Source organism: Andrena cerasifolii, chromosome 6, assembly GCF_050908995.1.
Source record: "Andrena cerasifolii isolate SP2316 chromosome 6, iyAndCera1_principal, whole genome shotgun sequence".
In the NCBI taxonomy this organism is placed as follows: Eukaryota; Metazoa; Arthropoda; class Insecta; order Hymenoptera; family Andrenidae; genus Andrena; species Andrena cerasifolii.
Window position 1 is genome coordinate 16,432,771 of NC_135123.1, and position 22,382 is coordinate 16,455,152.

General features: G+C 38.9%; 1 protein-coding gene across 6 annotated transcripts in view; it reads left to right on the plus strand.

Annotated features, from left to right (window-relative positions):
• The window catches only part of Mp (collagen XV/XVIII-type protein multiplexin), a 325,990-nt gene that overhangs the window by 17,409 nt on the left and 286,199 nt on the right, over window positions 1-22,382 (plus strand). For all 6 annotated transcript variants that reach the window (XM_076813594.1, XM_076813590.1, XM_076813591.1 and 3 more), the window contains exon 2: window positions 3,357-3,427. In XM_076813594.1, coding sequence (XP_076669709.1) covers window positions 3,357-3,427 — 71 coding nt within the window. The remainder of the gene's footprint in view (window positions 1-3,356; window positions 3,428-22,382) is intronic.

Below are 22,382 nucleotides of genomic sequence, written 5' to 3' on the forward strand. Positions count from 1 at the left end.
GTACAGAATAATAAATCTTCTACGAAAGAATCATTAAATTTTGATTATTTATTATATAATCCTTGGATATCTATTCTAGTAGAAATTAAATTATCCTTCGTTCATTTTAAAATTTTTATATCCATTATAAAAGTGCACTTAACGATACACGGACTTAATCAGAATTACTTCTCTTTCCAATCACTTGGAATTCGTAAACTAGTCATGTTGGTACTGCATCAGAAGTTCGTTTATTGGTACCTAATAGATCGTGCTATAAACTTTGATTCAACATCTTTTATACGAAAGAACAGAAACTGATATCCAAGTAAGCTGTTTTATTGAATTATCCCTTTATTTCTCTTATGACGAGTGACCAATTTTACTTTTATTAAACATGGACGTTGTAGACGTATATCTGCGTGCCTCTCGTCCATCGACAAATTCATACAAACATAGGCCATTCGCTCGATATAAAAGTCCCGGTGGTCAATGCATTCCAATCAAAGTATTGTTGACCAGCTGACAACGTTTCGAGTCAGTGTTGCGTGAATTCTACATACCGAGCGTTACGTGAAAAATCAGACTCCCATTGTGCGCACTCGATAGTACTCTTAATGCCTCATAACAGCGCGGAAGTAGTTTCATCAAAATGGACACGTTCAAAGAGAATAAAATCAGTCGAGGCTGTACGAGTTTCTGCGCAATCAGAAAATTTAACAAAAAGGACGTAGCGTGAGTGGTAATGATAAAATTCTACGTTGCACTTTCATAACGAAAATCAGCATATCAATCCCTCATTAAGCGAGGGCATTGCATCGAGCCCACTCACGCCTAATGTGAGAAAGTAGAAATACACCAAAGTGCACTGGAAATTCATTCCTTTCCTATAATACTTAACAGCTTATTAAACTAGAGGAAAGTAGCCAAATATGTAATACCTACCATTTTATTTTTCGAATATTATTCTTAAAAATCAATCGCAGCCATATATTTACGCTCAATATAAGAGCAACCTTCTATTTCTAACGTTATGCACAATTATCAATATTGAACTAACATTAAAAAAAACATAAATTGTAATGGCATTATTCCATATTTGACTATTTCCCTCTACTAATTAACTTTAAAGAAATGTACTCAATTTTATTCATTTAACGTATCTCCATTATCTCCAACAGATGGAAACATTTTAATTCAATAAAACACCGCGCTGTCTGTCATTTTTTAACCCGCACAGTACAATGAATAATTTTCTCTACAGTCGCCGTTGTCCCAAAGTGCCTCGAAATTTCGTTCATTCGATTCTATTTCCATCAAAGGTATAATAGGCGAGTGCGACGACCTTGCCAAACGGAAATCGAAAACCACGGGCACAACCGTGCACGTGGGTTGACTGAAGCGTTACGCAAGGCCGGAATTCTCGATCGTGATTCACGATCAATGGCCTCTGTGCAACGCCCACGTTCGCCTCTCGCCGGTAGATGCAAATGCGTGTCACACTTTTCGAGTGAACTCCTCCTGTTCCACTGACCTAGGAACGTGAGAAATCGTCTGCAGCTCGACGCGGAAAACCGATAGCTACACATACGGGCGACATAGATGTTTCGAACGATGGGAAAAATGCTTTTTCCTTCCGCGCGTGGGAAGAGTTATTGTGCCGTGGGATAGAAGCGTTTGTAATGAATTTCAATTGCCCCTTCCCTGCTACTTATCGCCTTATCGACAGATTAGAGATCTTTTGCCGAATACTGCATTTATTAAATACAGAACTTCGGAGTGGCCACTAGTGGATCAACCAGTGCCGATTGTTAAATCGAATTTGACAACGTTTACCTCTTCTTAAGTTGCGAAGAAAAGAAATTTTTCTCGTGCAACTTTCATCCCCCTTTATGAATTCGATTAATATTTAAATTTGAATGTATGCAGATAATAATATTGAATATCTTAATGGTATTCCTCATTTTTAGTAGGGCGGGTATTAAAAAGACGAGGGAACATTTTATTCATAAAGCTGGATTTTCTTTTTGCCGAGGGTACTTAGGTTAAATAAGCTCGTTGCACACAATGGCTTCTTACGCGGCAAGTTTTCAACACCCTTTCAAAGCTTGCACTGGCCGCGGGAGATCACATTAACGAAGCAGGTTCCAACGAACCCAAATTTCCGGCAGCGCACTATCGTAGCCCTTAAAAGTCTCCAGAGATGGACCTTATTGTTTTACTCGGAACAACGCTAACATTCCGTGTCGCTTTTCTGCTAATCTCGCTCCTTTCTCTCACGAGATCGCGTATCTTTGTGGCCGCAGACGTACACCCCTGCAACGGAACTGTTATTTACTCTCGTTTTAATCGTTATCGTTTCTTCTGCGCTTTTATCCAACGTCTGCTCGTCTTTGATACTTTAATTCGATGCCCGCTATCGTTATTTGTGGGAAGGATGCGTAGGAAGATGGGTAATACTTGCTAACGACGCAATCATCGCCTTATGGGGTGCAACGTTTCAGCGGCGTGAATGTTTATATTCAATAACATTAACGATAATGTCTTCGTTACGTAAAAGTATCAACAGAAATGTATATATTAATGTTCTATAAAATAAATCAGTTAATTTATATATTGAAGTTGTTATAAATATTTTAAAAATATAAATGCAGGTGGACGTTTTTCCTGATCACTCAGCTTCTTAAAAACACTACGCTCGTTTATTTTTTTAGTTAGGTATATACCCTACCCTTCAATTACACTCCAGATTTACCCAGCACAGTAGTACTCCAAGATCATCTCCCCAAAAGAGACTGAAAGTGTAGCTGGCTGCACCCTCAAGGGAAGATCCCCAACCCAAAAATTCAAAAATTCTGTAACTTTGTGATTACTTAGGGGATTCCCTCCTGATTACAACGCAATTTTTGTTTGCTGCCCAAATTTACTCTAAGGGAATGAAATTCACCCCTGGAAATTCGGCTATTTTTCGATTTTATGTTATAACTCGCGAACTGTAAGAGATAGAAAAAAAGTTTCAAGACAAAAGTTACTTCTTTCAATTAGATCTATAATTTGGCAAAAAAAATATTTTACAGTTCACGAGTTATAACACAGAGTCGGAAAATAACCGGATTTTCAGAAGTCAATTACACCCCCTTGGAGTGAATTTGGGCAGCAAACAAAAATTGCGTTGTAATCGGGAGGATTCACTGTATATTCACAAAGTTTAAGAATTTTTTGAATTTCTGGGTTCGGGATGTTCCCTCGCTAGTCACACCATTGAACGAAATGGATAGCGTAATTAATATCGATGTGTCGAATACAAAAAACGCAGAACACATTGAATGTAATTTTATCGAATACTCCAAAGCTAATTAATCTCAATTTCGTTTCAGATTGGAATCGCTGATATTCGTCGTGTCCTGGGCGGCGTTCGCCAACGCGGATTTCTTTGGCGAGAAAAAAGGTAAAGTGTCAGTTCGTTGAACGTTAATGGTCTGACTTTGTGGCGATGGTGATTCCGGGGTTCGAGGACCATTCGTCCCTCTGCTCTTCCAGATGTCGTCTAGCATGCTACGAAATGCTACGAAATTCTCAGGAGGGTCCTCCAACCCTCGAGGACTCCTCGAGAATATTCACCGGGCCTTTTACCAATCTGTTTCACCGATTTTTCCCAACGTTATTCTTTTTCCACGGGATCAAAGACTCCTTACAAAATGAGTTATAGGGAGAGCAAATGTCCCTATCAGCAGCCACGTCTCCTTTATTCAACACCTGCTCCTACTTTTCTAACAAAAGTAAAAAATGGTCAATGCGTTGAGCAACAGGAGCCAGAAATTTCAATTCAGAATATTTTATCTGCGAAATTACAGATCGTGAAATTCATTAGGCCTTATTTATTAGGAGTAACCTATTTAAGATATTGATTTTTGAGACATAAGATAATCGTTCACAAATATAGGTAGATCGATAGAAAGTTCTATACTATTCAGCATAATTTCGCTGTGAAACTTCATGTTTTCCCAAAAGTATTTTTCATTTGAAAACTAAGCTAGCCAGTGGTCCCACCAATTCGTACTTCGCATTGGTATTGCTTGTCCATGATATAATCCTTAAATTTAAATGATTGCACGCATATGTGTTCAATAGTAGGTCAAGTGACTCAAACTTTCAATACGAAATAAAAATTTGTATCGGTTATGAAATCGAGTATAAACTTTCTATCGATTCAGTTTCAATTACATTTCACAGCACACGTAGCCAAACTTGTATTCCAATGATTTCTATTCAGGCTTAGTCACAGTGTACTTTGCAAATAGAAAGCAGCATGTACGATTTTTCTATTTCCAAGCCTGGTGGATTGTAATTCAGGCAAAATACTGTTGTCAGAGGTGAAAAGCGTATATGTGCAACGTGTGTATTAGTAGAAATCTGTGTTTCACTGTCACCTTTAACAAGGCGTAAATAATACAAAGAGTATTAGAGAAAGCGAAGGATTTGTACTTCAATCTTATGAAAGATAGAAACGAAAATCAGGTTATGCTAATGATTTAACGAGGTACAGGAAATATTTTTGAAAATATTTAGTAATAAATAGAATCCCAGAAACTAAACAATGGAATACAAATATTTCGATAATCCTAAACATACAACTTATTTTGGTATAGTTACTCAGGCTCCTTCAAAATGGTCCATTGTTTTTAAATACTTTTATTTCGCCGACAACCCTCATAAATTTAACTTCGTGCTGATATATTTTCCTCGTTTTCAGTCTACATTATTCCACGTTAAAATCCTTTCATGCCAAGAAGCGTATGTTTTATTGGCGACGCTCTCCTCGTTGTTGCAAAAGTATACCGTTGAAATGGATTTAAAGTATGAACCCTTTGTTTCCCGATATTGATGAGATCCTCTTGTACAGTTATAGCTGGGATTTTTCACTGTCCAATGTGGGTAGCACGGCGATTCTTCTGAAACGCGTGGACTTCTTTCTTATTTAAGCGGGGTCACTCGAAGAAACAAATCGACCAGTCGTTTCCAATGAACCACCCCATTGAAACGGATCTAATGCAAATACTGTTTTTCGCTTCCTCATCTATGTCTTTTGCATTCTGATTATTTTGCTCCTCATTATTTATACTCTCGTATGAAATTTTTATAATTCGAAATATTTCCCAATGAGATAAATATTCGACTAAAAATTTATGTGAATAAATTTTCCCCGAGCTTACTAATAGAAAGGACATTACATAAGACTAATAATTATTAAAAGAGAACTTAATGGAATAAATCTTTATTCGTATTCTCACAAATAGGAGATGATTCTAAATTTCGAAAAACATCTTGATCTTAAAGTGACTTTCTCAATAATTATATTTTCCTTCGGGAGAGAAAGAAGTTCTTCTTGAGAAACTTTTTCGTACAATCAACAAAAATGAAAGTGCACGCGGTGGTCGAAATAAGGAAGATACTGTGCTCGATAAACTCCTTATTATTCTAGACGCCAGGTAAATTTTGGACGAAATGCAGGTATTTCGTTTAAAGCTTCTATTAAAGCAGTCCTACAGTTTCTGTAATGCCGTAAAACACAGTTATCCGGAAGAGCAGTAAATTTATGCAATCTCCATCTTCCTGTTTTTGTCCTTGAAATTTTACGATTCTGTTTGGCAAGCATCACACGGATACTTAAAATCTCGAGCAGATTTTACGTTCTCGTTCTGTCGCTCTCTGATCTGCCAGTTTATAACGATACACTCAAGTTTCCGTTCCTTTCCTCTGGAACCTCTGCGACATTCACTGTCTTCGCCATAAAAGCCACGAGTTATTTCGGAAATTTGCGAAAATCCCTTTATCCCTCATTAGAGATTATTTAAATAAGTAGTTTTCTGTGTGGACAGTTTAATCAAATCGCGGAAGTGTCTTCGAGCCTGTGCAGCTGTTATTTAAATTATTCCCGTAATATCGCAAGAATTTTACGGGGGCCGGGTGGAATTTTAATAAAAGTTTGTGACAGAGAAGAAAAAACATAAAAGCAACTCGGTTGTAAAAATTCGGAAGGGCGTTTCGTCTCTGTAAAATCCCTTTGGATACGTGGCGCGCAGTAGAACTTACCTTTCGGTTGTTCGTAATAATCTCGCGTCTGCGAATAATTCTTTGGCTTCTCGTTAGGCGAGGCTGTATTGGAAATAATGCGAAGCAACCCTCAGAGAGGAAGGGCGAGGAAACGAGAGAGATTCATAAAGAAGGATTTAATAAAATCCTCCTTGGGCCACAGTTACAAAGTCCTAATGCTTTGGAATGGTTTTATGATCATCGGCATATATTTATTTCCTCTTTTAAGAATTTCATAAGCTGAGAAGTCGCTTCTCAGATTCAGCAGATATTTCATTCCGTCCGAGCCATTTTTATACAGACTCTAATCTCGCTTTTTGCGCCTCGTGCTGCTCTGATCAGTCGTTATAAAGTCTAGAAACTCGCTTTTAAAAATACCTCTTCGAAGCAGGTTCAAACGTTCAGCGGGACTGCATAAATCCTCAAAACTCATCGTTGGGAAATATGTCATGGCTCTTACCATATATTATATATTAACGTACATAGCAATGTACTCTGTAGTGTAGCAATAAATCATGGTATTTTAATGAGTTACAAGTGGTTACAATTGCACCATTAATTCCCCCTAAAATATTAAATAAATGCAGGCCCGTTCCATTCACGTAGATAAGCACCCCCTTTTTGTCCCAGAAGCACCCTTTAAATTATCAGTCAAACGCTTCGATATCCTTAAGAATTTCCTTAGAAACAAGCACAGGATTCCATTCCATTCTACTTGAAGTAACAAAGCGTTATCCTGACACTTGTGTTGCAACGAAAAAGCACAGTTTTCGAAAACGAAACGTCTTACGTGGCTCGGAGACAATTCCAAGTCGATAATACATGATCACGGGCGTAAGAGCATCCCGTTATTCGGAAGAGGGAAAGATTCAGCCGCTTGGCGAGTTTCCGGTTCCCTTATCAGAGGCGGATGCAAAGAGGAAACGTTGGCTGCGCTGCTGGGTTACAGAGCATAGGAAAACGGGGGTGGAAAGGGACGAATAGCTCCCGCAGGATGCGAGATAACTCTCATCCCCATAGCCTCATTTGTATCCGCCTCCCCCTTCTTCCGCCCTCCGTGTTGAACGGCTACTTTTTGCACTGCTGCATCGTCAATATTTAATGGCACATCATTGCCCAGTCGCGATTGCTAGCCGCGGCTGAATTCTTTTTTCTGTTCCATTCACTGCTCAATTGCAGATTTTCTCATCAAAATTTCCTTTTCAAGTCTCCGTGATATTCCCTTGGTCGTATACGTGTGAATAATCAGCTACGAGTTTCGTTTTCTTCTTGTAATTAAAGAATAATATTATGGAAATTTAATTCGGTTTAAGCAGTAAAGGGCGAAGGAATGGATAGTTTAAGTTTAAGATGTCTTCTAAATTGTCGTTCTTTGAACGCCAAAAATCGAAGGATCTCGCAACTGATGGTTTTATTTCAGCGTTTTAAGGTAGGCTCTCACTACGCCTCGGCTCATTCTATTCTTCCTACGCTTTTCTTATGTATTTTGACAATTTAACTCACACTGTGCCTCGCCTCGCCTCGGCGCGACTCCTAAGGAAAGCATAGGAAAAATAAAATGAGCCGAGCCGATTGTTCCTCAAGAATATTTTGAGGAAGAGTGGCGGGGCGTAGTGTGAGTGGATGCAATGTCACCGCTTTCGGTGGCCGCTAAAAGAGGAAGGAAGAGGTTCTCTGAACACCTGGCCAAACACATGAACCGAGGCAAGCTTAGATAACTTCAGGTACGAAAAACCGTGGTGACGCGAGCCTAGATGTGAGCGCCAAAAGAAGTTGCGCCGCGGCGAGGCGTAGTGAGAGCCTACCTTTAGTCTCAGCCTTTATGGTTTATCAGAATCTTAGAGATATTTTAGAACGACCGCTCAATTCCTAGGTTCTGGGGAAGTACTGTGTGATTCATCACAGTCCTCTTACCAGAAGGCACCCTAGCCTTCCTCGCTCCGTGACCAGATCCGTAAGGAACAGAGTCCCGATTCTTTAGCAATACTAAAACTCTCTAAACTCTCTCTCTTTATTCAAACAAGCAATCTTTCGGCACCGGATAACTGCGAGACCCAATATGGTAACCAGCCATCGCCTTTCGCTAGGACTGTTTAGTCTCGTGCACCCCCTTTCAAGACCACACACAGCCAAAGCACCTTATCGTAAAATCTTCGAAGGCAGAACAGTATTGAGTCGAGCATTAGGTCCAGCAATAAGTGGAGTCGAGGGTATCCACTCATAAACACGTTGACGCTAACAAGTATGCATCTATCAACCCATATGTTTCTCCGGCTTCCAACAGTGTGATACTTTTTTTAGAAATAAAGTTCTTACATTAGAATAGCAAACAAGAGATGCATACACTTCCATACTCAAAGCAGAGGAACAATCAGCTTGAAGCTTCGAAATCTAAATTCACTCCTGTTTTTCAAGAACAATTCTATTGCGAGGTAATGGATACCTCGATGCGTTTCAGGTATTGCGCAAATAGAAATTTATTGGCACTGGCTTAATTATCCATCCAGCGAACATTTCAGCGGAACGGTACAATATGGGCACGAAATAGATAAATTGCTGTAGGAGTATCGTTGGGACTGATTTATTGCTGTGAAAGTTTGATTGACCGGAGTGCAAACGAGCACACAGCTGCAATACTTCCGTTGATAGCATATCGAATCGAGGTGAAGTGGGATTCTTTGAAATCAATGGATATGATATGTACAATCCAATGTTTCAGTGGAAATGTCTACACAGTACAAATGCAGATTCCTAGTGTCCTATACTTTAAACGTTTAAGGGGAGATTCCGGTCTAGAGCCCCCAAAAATAGGTGATCTTTAGGAATTAATTAAAGGAAAACTGCTATATATAATTTAATGGGACTTCTTGTATTGTATTAAGGATGTCTTAAATTGTAGAAATATATTTTTTGTTTTATAATTAATCATTACAGACGGCACTGGGGAGTCGTTAAAGTCAAGGCGTCAAAAAATTCATCCAAATCGGTGGGATATGTATCCCCAAAAGTTATTATCCGATTCGACTGAAACTTTTTTTATCTTGAAGATTATACTTCTGGCTAGGGTGATAACAGAAAAAAATACAAAAATGACATTTTTAAGAAAATAGCGACACTTGAAGTTTGAAATCACGTTTCCCCTGTATTTTTCGTCCTTTCAACGCCTTTGAAAATTATAAAGTTTCAATTTTTTGTATTTTTTCTGGTCTCTGCCCTAGCCAGAAGTATATTCTTCAAAGTAAAAAAGGTTTCAGTCGAATCGGATAATAACTTTTGGAGATACAGGTCCCACCGTTTTGAGAACACTGTTTCGAGAAAAACGCGTTTAAAGTTTTACGTGAATGCCGAGTGGCCGGGTGTTACCCATACATTTGCCGCTACTCAAATGCCTATAACTTCGGGAATTTTACGAATTTCAACAAATCCTTTTAAACACGCATTCCTAAAGGATTGAACATTCGAAAAATGAAATAAAAAAAAATCGACTTTTAGACCGAAACCTCCCCGTAAAGCTTTATCATAGTTTCATTTATCTTCAACATTATTCTGCACATGGCATACGTGAAGTAGTAAAATGTCACGAAACATCGAAAGATTTTTCGTTTAAACGACACTTGTTCTTGAAGTGCAAAGCGTCTAATGGTAAAGAAAATTCTTATCCCCTGTTCAGAGGCACACCCTCTACAACGATTCTCCGCTTCTCTCGAACTTCTATTTCATTCCGACGTTTCATCGTGTAAGAGGAGTGCCCCATTACAGGAAGCTTTCGGAATGCAGGTAACATAATGCTTGACCAGAAAGGAACGTTTGTCGACACAGAACAATACGAGTACTTGACACTATTTCCTCAATTCGTTTAGATACCTTTGTACCAAGTAACTCCTGCTTGCTTAATTGGCTAAGATTGAACAAACAAAAATGAGTTTTAAAATTATTTAACTATATTGTGGAAAGCTTCTTTCGCTGTCATTACTCCTGGCTGCAATAGGGTTCTGCTTATGTTTGTATTTTGTTTGTTACAATGGACATTTGCAAACATTTCTAAGTAATTTACATGATATTTTTTTCCACTTGTGCATACAGTTGTGTTTAGAAAAGTGTTTCTTAGGTATAAATCAGGATTGGTGATGCATAGACTGAGTAGTATATTGCATGGTTCAGATATTGAATCACTAGAATTTGTTTGACAAAAAAATATTCATATTTAATATTAATTTTTAAATAACACTGAACATTTGCGCTTCCATTTTAAAGAATGTGCACTTGCATTCCTGAGTAGAGACTCGCATCGATTACTTTCACATACATTTAAATATTACATTAGATTAGTACAAGTTTACACGATGATTTCAAAAGTACTTAAAATTTTTCCTTCGAAACCTCGTTCCATCCGGCACTTTCGGGACACCATTCCTCATATTGAGCAATATGTAATTCCAGGCCACTATTTCTGGGTTCCCAAGAGATTCCGCTCCTCGCATCAGTTTCGCTCGCGTTCCAAAAATTGATCGCACTGGTATTTTTGTCCGTCCCGGAGACACGGCGGATTTAATTAATGCTCGAGGATTGTCGTGGCGAAAGAACTCCGTTGGTAGGCGTTCCGAATAAAAATACCAACTGGGACGAGGATAAAATAAAAAGTGTCACAATAGGGTGGTGCGGCGAAACGTTTACGACACCGTCCGCGAGGAACCGTCGGATTCCTTTTTGAATGCAAGCAGGATGTGGGCGTCGATCGTAGCTTGCCCACTTTGCAATCGCAGCGGGGCCCAATAATTCGGCATGACTCATCGATCAGTCGTGGCTCAAGTTGGATTTACATGCCGTACGCGTTGGCTAATCGATTCGTCTTGCGGATTCTCGATGCATTTCAATGTATACGCCAGCCTGGCGACACGTGCGAAATCTCTTTGCGTTTAAACAGCCGTATCTTTTGGAGCTGTGACAGTGTTTCGGTAAAGTAATGGAATGTTTTTTTTTTAACGCTGTTGGTTCCGCGACTATGATTAAATGATTCTGGATACTGAGGGCATAGGTAATTATTATATAAACAGGGTGAAATACAAATATTGGAAACTGCGAGCTTATTGTTAGTTTAATTTGAAGTTGAGGAACTGATTAATCGTGGAAATTTAAAATATTATTCTGAGACTGTACTACTGTACTAATATTATTGTCAGATCTTGTAGTACCTACATATGAATCTTAAGTTTTCCACATTTTCCCTTTTTAGATGAAAGTATTTAAAATACCAATTGTAAGCTACAGATTACAGAAGCATTTCGTGCGAAAAGGCTCTAGAAGATCTGTTCAGCTGCTTTTTTATTTTATCGATGCGTTTGTATGGTTAATGATGCGGATAATTCCACTGTTGTAACTATATAATATATTTCGGTGCTGGAAACCTTTTCTATTAACTGATAGCTAATCTTTTTCATTACCAGTTAATGTAATCTCAAGGTGTAAGCGTGGCCACGTGTTTACTTAAATAAAATCCGTATTCTATACATTCTTTTGGTACTGGTTATCAATTAGTAAATATAGAACTTCAACCCAACCAGTCGTTTATTACTTTTTCAACGGTTTGGGATCGATCGTTAAATCTTTTATCTATATATCCGAATAGAAAGTGCCTTATATAGCATCTCATTGAATATTCACACGAAACGTCTCGTAATAGCAGTGTGAAAATACTCCGTGACCAAGTAAATGCTTTATAGAAGCGAACGAAACGTTAGTTACCGCACATTTCATGGATACGCATGAGAATAGTTATGCTGACTTCAATTGGGCGTTGCTTCGTGACCGCAAACGAACACTGTCATCTTTTAATGGAATTATTTTCGTAATCTTGAATCATGGTGACAAAGCGTCTCTGTCTCATCAGTTATACATAGACATGGTGCGCGTATTCCAGTTCAGATAAATGCAGATCGTCATTGAAGAAAATAAAGCTGACAGTTATGAGAAGCTGCTTGGAATTCTTCTATTATTATGGGTGATGCGTTATTACGGGTTCATGCTTCACTTACGCGTACCTAGAGGACTGTGCGATAAAATTAACACACTTTATCGTACATCCCATAAAATCGGTTTCTTAATTAACCAAACTTCTACGCAATTGGTTCTCAGAAGAAGCAAATTTTGGCTTGCGAAACTTTACGCAAACTTCGTGACAGGAGCTAGGAAAACAGAACTACGTTCGTGGCAGGAGGTTGCTCCAAGTATGTGCAAACGATTTAAGATGCTTCGGACAATATTTAGAGAATAGAAGAAAATACGAAGCTTTCAGCAATTTCTAAGTAAAGTGTTATTTCTCACCAGGAAATGGAGGCGGGCAAATAATTAATATATATATAAAATATCAGTGGTTGCACACCGAACGTTGAACGAAAACTCGGTGGCGTTGAGGTACCGATATTGACACGTGAATTTTTTATCACGCACACGTTTCGACAACTTCCACCGTGGCTTTCGCTGTAGGTACTATTTTCTGCGAACAATGGTTTGGGGAGGTTAATTTGCCGAGAGTAGACAGAAAATGATAGAAGTCCTTAAAAATCGGAAGTTGTTGGCGCGAGAGCCTCGGGGATATGAATGAACGAGCAGCAGGTTGATAAACCGCAGGATTATGCACGCGCGAGAGACAAAGAGGGCTGGGGCTGATTTTGTACGTGGAACAAGTAGGCGATATATTATAAGGTGGGTTAACCGTGGATAGTAAAAGTTGCGGAGATAGTGGCGCAGAGGGGCGGGGGAGGGTGAGAACGAGCTTTCAAATATTTTATGCTTTCCGTGCACGTTTCGTGTCTAATATGTCTGCCTCGGGCAACAGACCTGACTGTACCACGTCTTCGCGATTTTCTATGATTTTTGCATTCGATCCTTCATCCTTTTTTTTTAGCTCCCTTCCCCTGCAAAGTCTGCTAAAGTAAAGTGATGCTAGTTAAATAGTTGAAGATCACGACAGCTTGAGCTTTTCTCTGATTTTGGCCCTCGACTTTTCTGTCCTCATTTAGTTTTCTCCGTGTACAGCAGGTTTTTGTATGATGAACACTTTGTTGAAGTTTCTCTTAAAATACAAGAAAGTATTAAATAAAAAAAAATTATTAGATTAAGCCCCACATATGGTATTTTAAATAAATTTAATTGGCATAGACAATGCTGATTTAAGGGGGAACATACACTTAGATTTGCCAAAGTGACCGATTTTTTTAAACATATTCCCAGTGTTTGATATGTCAAGAATGTTTCCCCAAATTTTGGCAACGAAATTCGCAGAAATATCGACGATATAGGCATTAGAAGTGAAACTGATGAGAACTTCAAATGTATTTTTTTCGAAACTAGGTTTTGAAACACGAAACTCACGGTTACTCAAAAACTATTCAACCGATTTACTTCCAATTTTTCATGGCTATGTGATACACTATTGCGCAGTTTTTGACTGGGCACATTTTTTATTTGATTCTCAATTTCTTTTTTATTGCACGCTTAAACAAGATTTCATGTTCGAAAATAAAACGTTTCATTCAGAGTGCTGCCATTTCTTTAAAAATTAACTTTTTTTAGATCGGCCACGTCAGAAACAGCATTTGTTAATATATTTTAAAAAACAAATTTGCTTCTTGCTTTCACGTAAAATCTGTTTAATTAGGAGTGGGTACCGCAAATCACTGTACGACTAATATTTTTACATACAGAAATTAAGTATTATAGCCAAAGGTGTGACATAATTAATAAAAAAAATTATGGGTGCAATAATGTCAATATTTCCTAAAAGAAAAAATTCTAACAGAACGTCAGTTTTAGACCTTTCTAGCTATGTATCAGAAATAGGGAGAAAAAAACAAATCACATTGATAGTGCCATAAAAGTGTCTCCTTTAAAAAGGCTTCGAGTTCCCCATTGTACATTTAGTTTAAAGCTGGACGCATACGCAAATTCGCCCGAACATTTTGTCAGAAACACAATGCACGGGCAAATTGTAAATTCCAGTCCACGTTCAGACTTTGTCATGGCCGGTCCGCCCGCAAAGACAGAATATTGAGCGTCAAAACGGATAATCAAGCTCCAATTCGATTGTAGCGCGATTGCGTTTTTAGCGGGCTCGATTCAAAGTGTTTGTTCCCGAATGAAAGGAGCTTGAGCGAATTAGCGGGAGTCACAGAGGACTGGGAAAGGGGTTACCGCAAAAAAGCGGTCTCGTTTTCAGGCGAGGGTACTCGTAAAACAGCCGTGGATGCCCGCGATATATGTATGTACCATACACATATCTCGCGCGAAATGAAACTCACTGCTCTCCTTCTTTCTCTCGCACCATTTTCTCGGCGCGTACATCCGTTTTTCCTCCACTCTTCCTGTTTCCCTACCCTCCGCTCAGCCGCTGCTGTGGCCATTTTCAGTGGTGTCTGTCAATCGAGTCCAGACGACACCGTCCTTTTATTCTCTCTTATGAGTTCTCATCTACAGTCTGTGGAATTACTCCGGTTTCCCCCTTTTTCAAACACGATGGTTTTTAAATATTCGCTTTCTGAATTTGACAAACAGTCGGTTCCTTTATACTGTAATAGCTTCTCTTAGAATACATTTCAGGTTATCGCAAAGTGTTTTAAAGTACTTTGTGGAAATTTTCTTTCAAAATATCACCCTCACCTCTTCAATTTTTATGTTTACTTTACGAACGTGAAGCTATTAAGGGGTAATGACACTGTAGAGTCCGGAAAGGCAGCCCGATTTTGAGAATTTTTTTATGCGAGTATAGTGAATGGAATACAAAATCTGTTCGAAGGCTTCTGTTGTACATACCTTGAAGTATGATCACAATTTTTTTTTAATTTTTGTAATACAAAATGGCGGCGCCACAGCTCAACAAAAAACGCCTCTTCTGAAAAACACTGTTTCGCGGTCGGTAAGATTTCTCCTTCATTTTTGACCTAGAACAAAAAACCGAAAAATGTTGGGTTCTATATAAGTGTATCTCGGAAAGTACATGAGGAAATTAAGAAATACTGTTTTTTGTACAAATGGTGCGTGATACCTGGCTCTGCAGTGTCATTACCCCTTAACGCAAGGGGATCCAATGAATCATTTAATTTGTTTAGAATAACTGATTTATTCTCTATGAATGGATCCAGTGAACGATACTGATTTTGCCATGAAAATGTCCTCACTCAAATATATTATAGCTCGAGCAAGGGTATTCCACCAGATGCGTTTATTTATTAATTTAATGTAACAGTCTGTCGCGCTTAGCCCGAAAAAACAGTCGTTCCTCGAAATAGTAGCGCGGAATAATGAAGAATTAAATACCACGCCGAACGCCACACCGAAGTACCTACCGTATTAGCGAGCTGCGAATGAAGGGCGCTTTAATCTTCATTATTATTCGCATTTTCGGAGTACATATCGCGTGCGTCTCGACCGTGGCCAGATGGTGAGATCCAACCCGCGGTATCAAGTTACCTTGGCTTTTCTGGGCGGAAATTAATAAATACCGGAATTCCAGCCGGTGAAATCGGATTAAAGCACTGTCGCGGGAGAGCGAAATCCGCGGGGAGAAAGAAAGGGAAAAAAGGGACGGTGGTTGAAGCGGGCGGGATGTTGCTGTACAACAGGGAAAGGTATCTTTACGCCTGAGCTTCGGCACTTAAAAGCATTCCGCATTGAAAAGCTGCCGCGTGAGTTGGCTTTATTGCAGTCGCTTACTGAGCGCTCGGAAGAAGCCTGAGGTATCGGCGTTAGGTGCGAGAGATCCTGGGATTCCTGAGAATTGGGAATTTTTATGAATATTAGTTAGAAGCTCCTACTTTTCGTAAGAAAAATTAGGCAATTTTTTTTCAGGCACATAATAAAATGAATGGAAAAATTCAATATGAAGAACATTTTGCGAGTGACGTTTTCCACCTTTTCTACTTGCCTAAAACCGAAAAAGTACATGTGGATATCCGTGAACATTCATTTGTGTCGAAATGGCGAACATGCGGAGGAAAAGTGCATTTTTGTTTTTATAGCAGTGTGAATTGCAATGAATATGTTCAAGATTTCGCAAAATCGGTATAAGATGCATACAGTAATTCACATAAATTCAAAGGGATAATTAATTCTGAAAACTGCAGCGTTACATTTATATTCTTATTTGTGTCACTCATAGATGGGGTGTAGGTATTATTGGTACAGAAATGCCCAATCGTTGTCTAGTTTCTTCAATTCCAATGCAAAGGATAAACTATCGGTATAATCAGAGTGCCACTGCATAAACAATTGAATATATATATAAAAGTATTCCTCAAAAGTATGTTGAGGAAGAATTCGTCGTTTACTGGGATACCTCGAGTAGAAGTTTTAATTAGCAGTTTTAATTGAATTAGCATTCGCCATAGTACAAATACGAACCTCATTGCAGCAATATTAATTTCTATCGTTTCCTCGTGCAATTTCGAGTTTGGCAAAGTGATCTTATGGAAGTCTGCAATTTAATACCTTGATGTGTATGTTAACTAAAAGTGAACATACAGCATCTGAAAGCGTAACGTACATACACGATGTGAGGTATTGTAACAAAGTTCCTGAGTACTCATATAGCTTATGGCTGCATGCATATCCCCGTTCGGCACTGTGTTCCCTACACGTTTGTGTACATTAAGTTTAAAAAGTCAACGAGATTGCATAACGGAGTTTCTTCGCTGAATTTTTAGCACGCGGACGAAAGCCACTTTATTTAATAAATCGTAGAGACAGCGATCTTGTAGCGAGGACAATTAAAACGCCTGGCATTCGGTTATTCAGATTTTCATTTCCCTTTTGGTTCGAAAAATTGAAATAACTGAAGCACATATGCTTTCATCCTCCGTACTTTATTTGATCTTACAGACTTTTGAAGCAGACGATTTTAAATCAGCTTTGATCAATCTTTGAATTATTATCCCTTGGAAATATCTAAAAAGCATTCCAAACCACTACGTCGACTCAGCTGTTTTCTACGGTAGCAATCTCACAATAAATACAAAAGCTTCTAAACATTTTTGCAAGCAAGAATAACGTGCGTAACTGCATTCTTTCTTTCCCCCTCGCCACATTACATCCCCGCGTTCCCTGAAATTCAGCTCAGCTCGTTTCAAAGCAGAACCACAATTGCAACGATTTGGAAACTTTGGCATCTACGATACAAGCTACCGCAGTTCCTCGAGTGTTCAATATTCTGCCCATAAAAAGCACTTTTTCCCCTTGTAATACCTCGTCGTGTTTGCAGTCATGTTTCACACTTTCAGCGTTATTCATTGTAACCACGGGATATCCCGATGTTAAGTGTCGCAGCGTCATAAAGATCATCCGAGTCGAGAGTTGGGGTTCGTAAAAAAGCCCGAAGTAAATGGAAAGACAGGTCGTGAGTAAGTCGACTTTATTAAAATTTGTCGGCTCACCCGGAAGATGCGAGGGAAGAGCAGGGGAAGTTGGCGAAGACGGTGAACCGAGGAGAGCTTCCTCAGCAGCGGAATGAAGCTCTCACGTGACGAGTAGCAGGGGTAACGAATGGTCGTTACTCTTCACTCGGAACAAAAGCATCATAAACAAAACAGTACCGCTGGTCTACATGCCCCGTGGGGTGCTTCTGCTTGCTTCACACGTTTCCCTGTCAGTTTCACCCTCCGCTTGCCTCTATGCTCCACATTCGAAACCACCCGCGGACTCTGTTCGGCGACTGTACGCTCTGTTCTGCGAGCTCGAACGATTTTCCTCGCCTTTTAATCCCCTCACGTGCGAGGAGAGCACCCTTCGTTGAGCTTTTTCCACTGTTTTGGCGATCACTCGCCTTTCATTTCGCCGTACTATTCTTTCTCGTCGTTTCGGCGATGGGGGATGGTCTAACGTTGCATTTCGGAGATCTACGGAATACGATTTTCGGTAGTGTAATTGATTAACAGGAGGGATGGGATCAAGTTCAATATGTACTCACGAATCCGAGTCAGTTCCAATACAAAAGTTTCTCTTCATGGGATTCGAATACTACTCATAAGAGCTGGCGTTTCATTCTATATACTTGAAAAGTACTTGGGTTATGGAAGCCGGTTTCGAACCTCAGAAAAAGTACCGGAAGAGTTGGAGAATGTACTTCTAAGTTCTTCGACGTTTGAAAGAATCGAATCTCGTAAAAGTAGTATTCGAATCCTGAACGACAAAAATCTGCATAGCTGAGAATTGCCAATATCGTACCACTTAAGATATTTTTCGTTGTATTTCGTGTTTGGTACTAGATAGAACGCAAGTTGATATTGGATATTGTAGCTTGATGGTTTAGGTATAGTTTTTAGTTAAAAGGTTCGAATCTATAAATAGTCAGGGTTCGATTATACTTGCAAGTACCGCTGACGTTTCTCAAAGTTCTTATGGAGAGTTCAAACCTTTCTTGTCAAGGTTCGAGTCTACTTGAAAGTAGTGTTTTCTTTCCGAAGTACTCGTGAACTGTTCGAAACTGTACAGTCAGATTCGAACCTACTTCCAATATACTTGATCCCATCACTAATTAACAGTGGGAACCACTGTGTGTAGTTTAGAGTGCAGTGCCATCGCATGAATATATGTTGTTAATTATATACTATCAGTTGTCCCTTGCAATGAATTTTTAAATTTTTCAACCATCTGTAAGTAAGGTATTCTATTTTCTACTGAATAGACTTTCACCTTCGATCCTGGGTGAAAACAAAGTTTCTAGGATTGATGCAAACAACGAAGACTGTGGCTTTGAACAATTCAGCTGGGTATGAAGTGTGCAGTTGCCAGTCTTTTGTCGGGGAATTAGGGGGACGGGGGAACTATTAGAATAATTCTTGCAGAGACTGTACGCGCGCTTCTCACGAGATTTGCCGGGGAATACAGTATGCAGCATCTCTGTTTTTACGTGGGAGTACACGTACTCTGCATCAGGTGTTCCGAAAAACATGGAGCTTGCCTGCCTGACCTTCTTCCTTGCATCGAAGATTCCCTTTTGACCTGTTTCCTTTCCTGCACCCTGCCAATCCACTTGCTTCTTCTTCCATCGAAGCTTTGGCATGTCCTCCTTCGATCCCTTTTTGAGCTCCACTTGTATCGTTTCATCCTCTGTTCAATTCTAGCCTATTAACCGCACGATTTAAAATCCCCTTCTTTAATTTTTTCATAAACACTTGTTTCTTTCCGCAACCCCTGAAGTTTAAAAAATAGAAGGGAACGGCGCAGAATGCTAAGGGAGTACTTTGAATCGAAAGGCGAAATAAGGTGCGAGAGAACGCGCGGTTGTTTAAAATACAAAGTGTTCTGGCGGGATGAATAATTTATCTCCCGTTGTCAGAAATAAATATTTAGCAAGGGTCTCCAGTTTTTGAGTTCAGTTATTTTTGCACCAGAATTATAAAATTTTGTATCACTTTTTCAGGTGAGAACTCGGTATGAAACGTCACTTCGTTAGTTGTTCACAGAAATCTCGATGAATTCCCGGGCTATTAGTTGCGGTATTGCGAGCGTAAAAATAATCCTTACGAGTCGATCGCTGTATCGAATCAATTAAAATACAGGCACAGGCGTTCTCTTTGTGGGCCACACGCGTTTCTCGTTATCCAACATCAAAGAAATTAAATTGATACTCTCGTCGTGGCTCAAAATTCACTTCAAAGCATTTGACGAGCTTGAATATATGTACACACATTTCTATAGTTCTGGTTCACATCTCCTACAGTCTAACTCGGAAGAAATCGCAGTGCCTCGATGTTTCTTTTCAACCATTAGTCGTTTTTTGTTTGAATTAGCCGGACGCCTTTTAAATTTCTGCATTTCTTTCTTCTGATTCGTCTTATTCCCCCTTCCGCTTGAATTATCCCCGCAAAATCAAACAGACCGACGGTTGGCCCGGGTCGTTCATTTTATTCCCGCATCTATGCAGCCCTCCCGAGGAGAGAAACGAATCTACCAGACACGTTTCCTCGATAAAAAAGTAGCACGACTTCGTTTCATATACAGCGCCGCTTCGAGCATTCATATCATGGGATGAAGCTGTGGTTGGTTGCTGTTGGTTGAAAATCCTTGCCGACACTATTATTCAGAGTAATCTTGACTGGCAATTTGCATAGTCGATAAATACTGGGGTAATATTATATAAAACTGACATTACTTTCCGTGGTGCAATTAGTTTAATTTAATAATGTATTCATTGCACGGAGAAACTGAAAGACAAATATTACAAAAGCCGCAGATTTCTATAAACGACTGTTTATAAGCAGTTTTAAATATTACTTGCAGCGTTGCACCGTGTATAATTTCGCTTCGATATTCAAGAACACATATAACATTTAAAATAACTTTTAAGAATCATTATTAGGTGCTCGATGATATAGAATTGCTCATAATTAGCAAATACCTGCATTTGTTTTGCAAATTGAAATTGGAGGATTGCTTTATCCACCTAAAACCAGACTTGGGCATTAACTAAATGAAAAATTATTTTAAATAACAGATCGAATAAAAGCTATTTTAATTTTACATCATTCGACGAACGAAATTAACTCGAGTTAATGAATATTTTTTTTAACGTTTATTCGTTATTCGAAACTTTATTTAAACAAAAATTTTGGCCGTCTCTGCGTAATGCCCATATAAACTAATTTATCCTACAGTCATATACACTAATTATTCTACATCATATCAAGTATCAGGGTCGCGTGATAGATTGCTACATAAATAAATGATACAAAAAAGTACACACAGCTGAACAACGAGCGAACTGTTTTTACCCAATACTCTTCAGCAGGAGTATGAATTAATGAGTAGCCCCAAGCTTTTGTACGATAATGTATACCGACGTTTAACGATCCCGATTCATGTTAGGTGATTATTCGAGGGCACGTGCTGCCCAATGGGGCCCAGAATCGAGCACGTGTGGTCTGACTGCGGGACAGGTAAAAAGGAAGGGACGAGTTTCGAGAAGTTCATTTTGCTTGAAATGTATCTGCCTGGTCAGCACCATAAACCTGATTCTGAGCTTATCTCAAGCCCGTGGGGTGGCCACCTGTCCGCTTTTATTCGACGTCGTTTCATTGGGCGGACCGCAGATGTCCAGATGGACACTTCCGAGGGACGTCTCCACATTTTGATCGCCGGCCTTTGATGATCGACAACGACCTAGACGAAACGAAGGAAACGATATCTACGCTATCTAGCTATAAGGAAAACGGAACGGAAGTATCAGATATTTGTGATTGCTGAAATTTTTCGGGGTATTGAGTCGTGGTTTCCTCGCTTTGGGGTTGTTAGAATCATGGGATTGTGTATCTATTACTTATGAATGGAAAATTGGAGAAGGTAGTACAGTTAAGTTTTCATAAAATTTTTAATCCCTGTTGCCTGTGGTTTTAGATTGTTCTTTTAGTATTTATTTAGATGATATATTTTCACTAGCTTTCATTTTTTTATTTCAATAATTTTATTTTAAAATTAAAGTGGTCATAGTTGATACATAAGTCTCTTTTAATATATTGAACAAGTAGTATGAATAAAACATAAGGATTTTTCTGCAATAACAAGTATGGAATTGAAACGTAAATTCTATAATTTGCAAAGAAAATAGTTATCTGCAACTGTGATTTCGATATGCATTCAAATTAGCAACGCACGTTTCATTTTCATCTGACAAATTATGAAAAAGTAATATTCGAAAATAATCAGCAGATTAAAACAAATTGGGGTTGGTTACAATTAATCAAATAATCCTTAAAATATTTCACTGAAATTGCATACTGCACTTCACTACGAGCAGTGCTCGTGTAGTACCGAATCATTATTTAATATTTCTGACCCTACATCAGGGACGACATAGCTCTTCTATCTTCCTGAGTACCCTTTTTGCCTTTGCATATTGCACGTTCGCCGTTTCTATCTCAGAAATATTTAAACGTCTTTCTTCCCTGGATGAACGTTCGTCCTTTTTTGTCGGCTGCCACGGAAACAGGTTTCTCGAACGCGATTCAAGAGAATAAAGGTAAAGAGCGTAAAACAGGAAGATGCAAAAAAGGACGATGTCTCAATCAAGTAGTAAAATCAAATCTCACACCGAGTAATCGCTTTGTGAACAATATTATATTCTATAAATATACATGAGTATTTCTGTGCTTGTCGTTAAAGTATTGGTATCGTTCATAAAAAAATTTCACGTCCTGGAAAGAAATCAAATTTTACTGTTTTAACTAAAAGTTCAATGTTTAATATTTGAAAATTTTGTATGAACGCAATTACCGGAGGACTTTATTTTGTATTTAATCATTGCTTGGATTGAAAGATCAAGC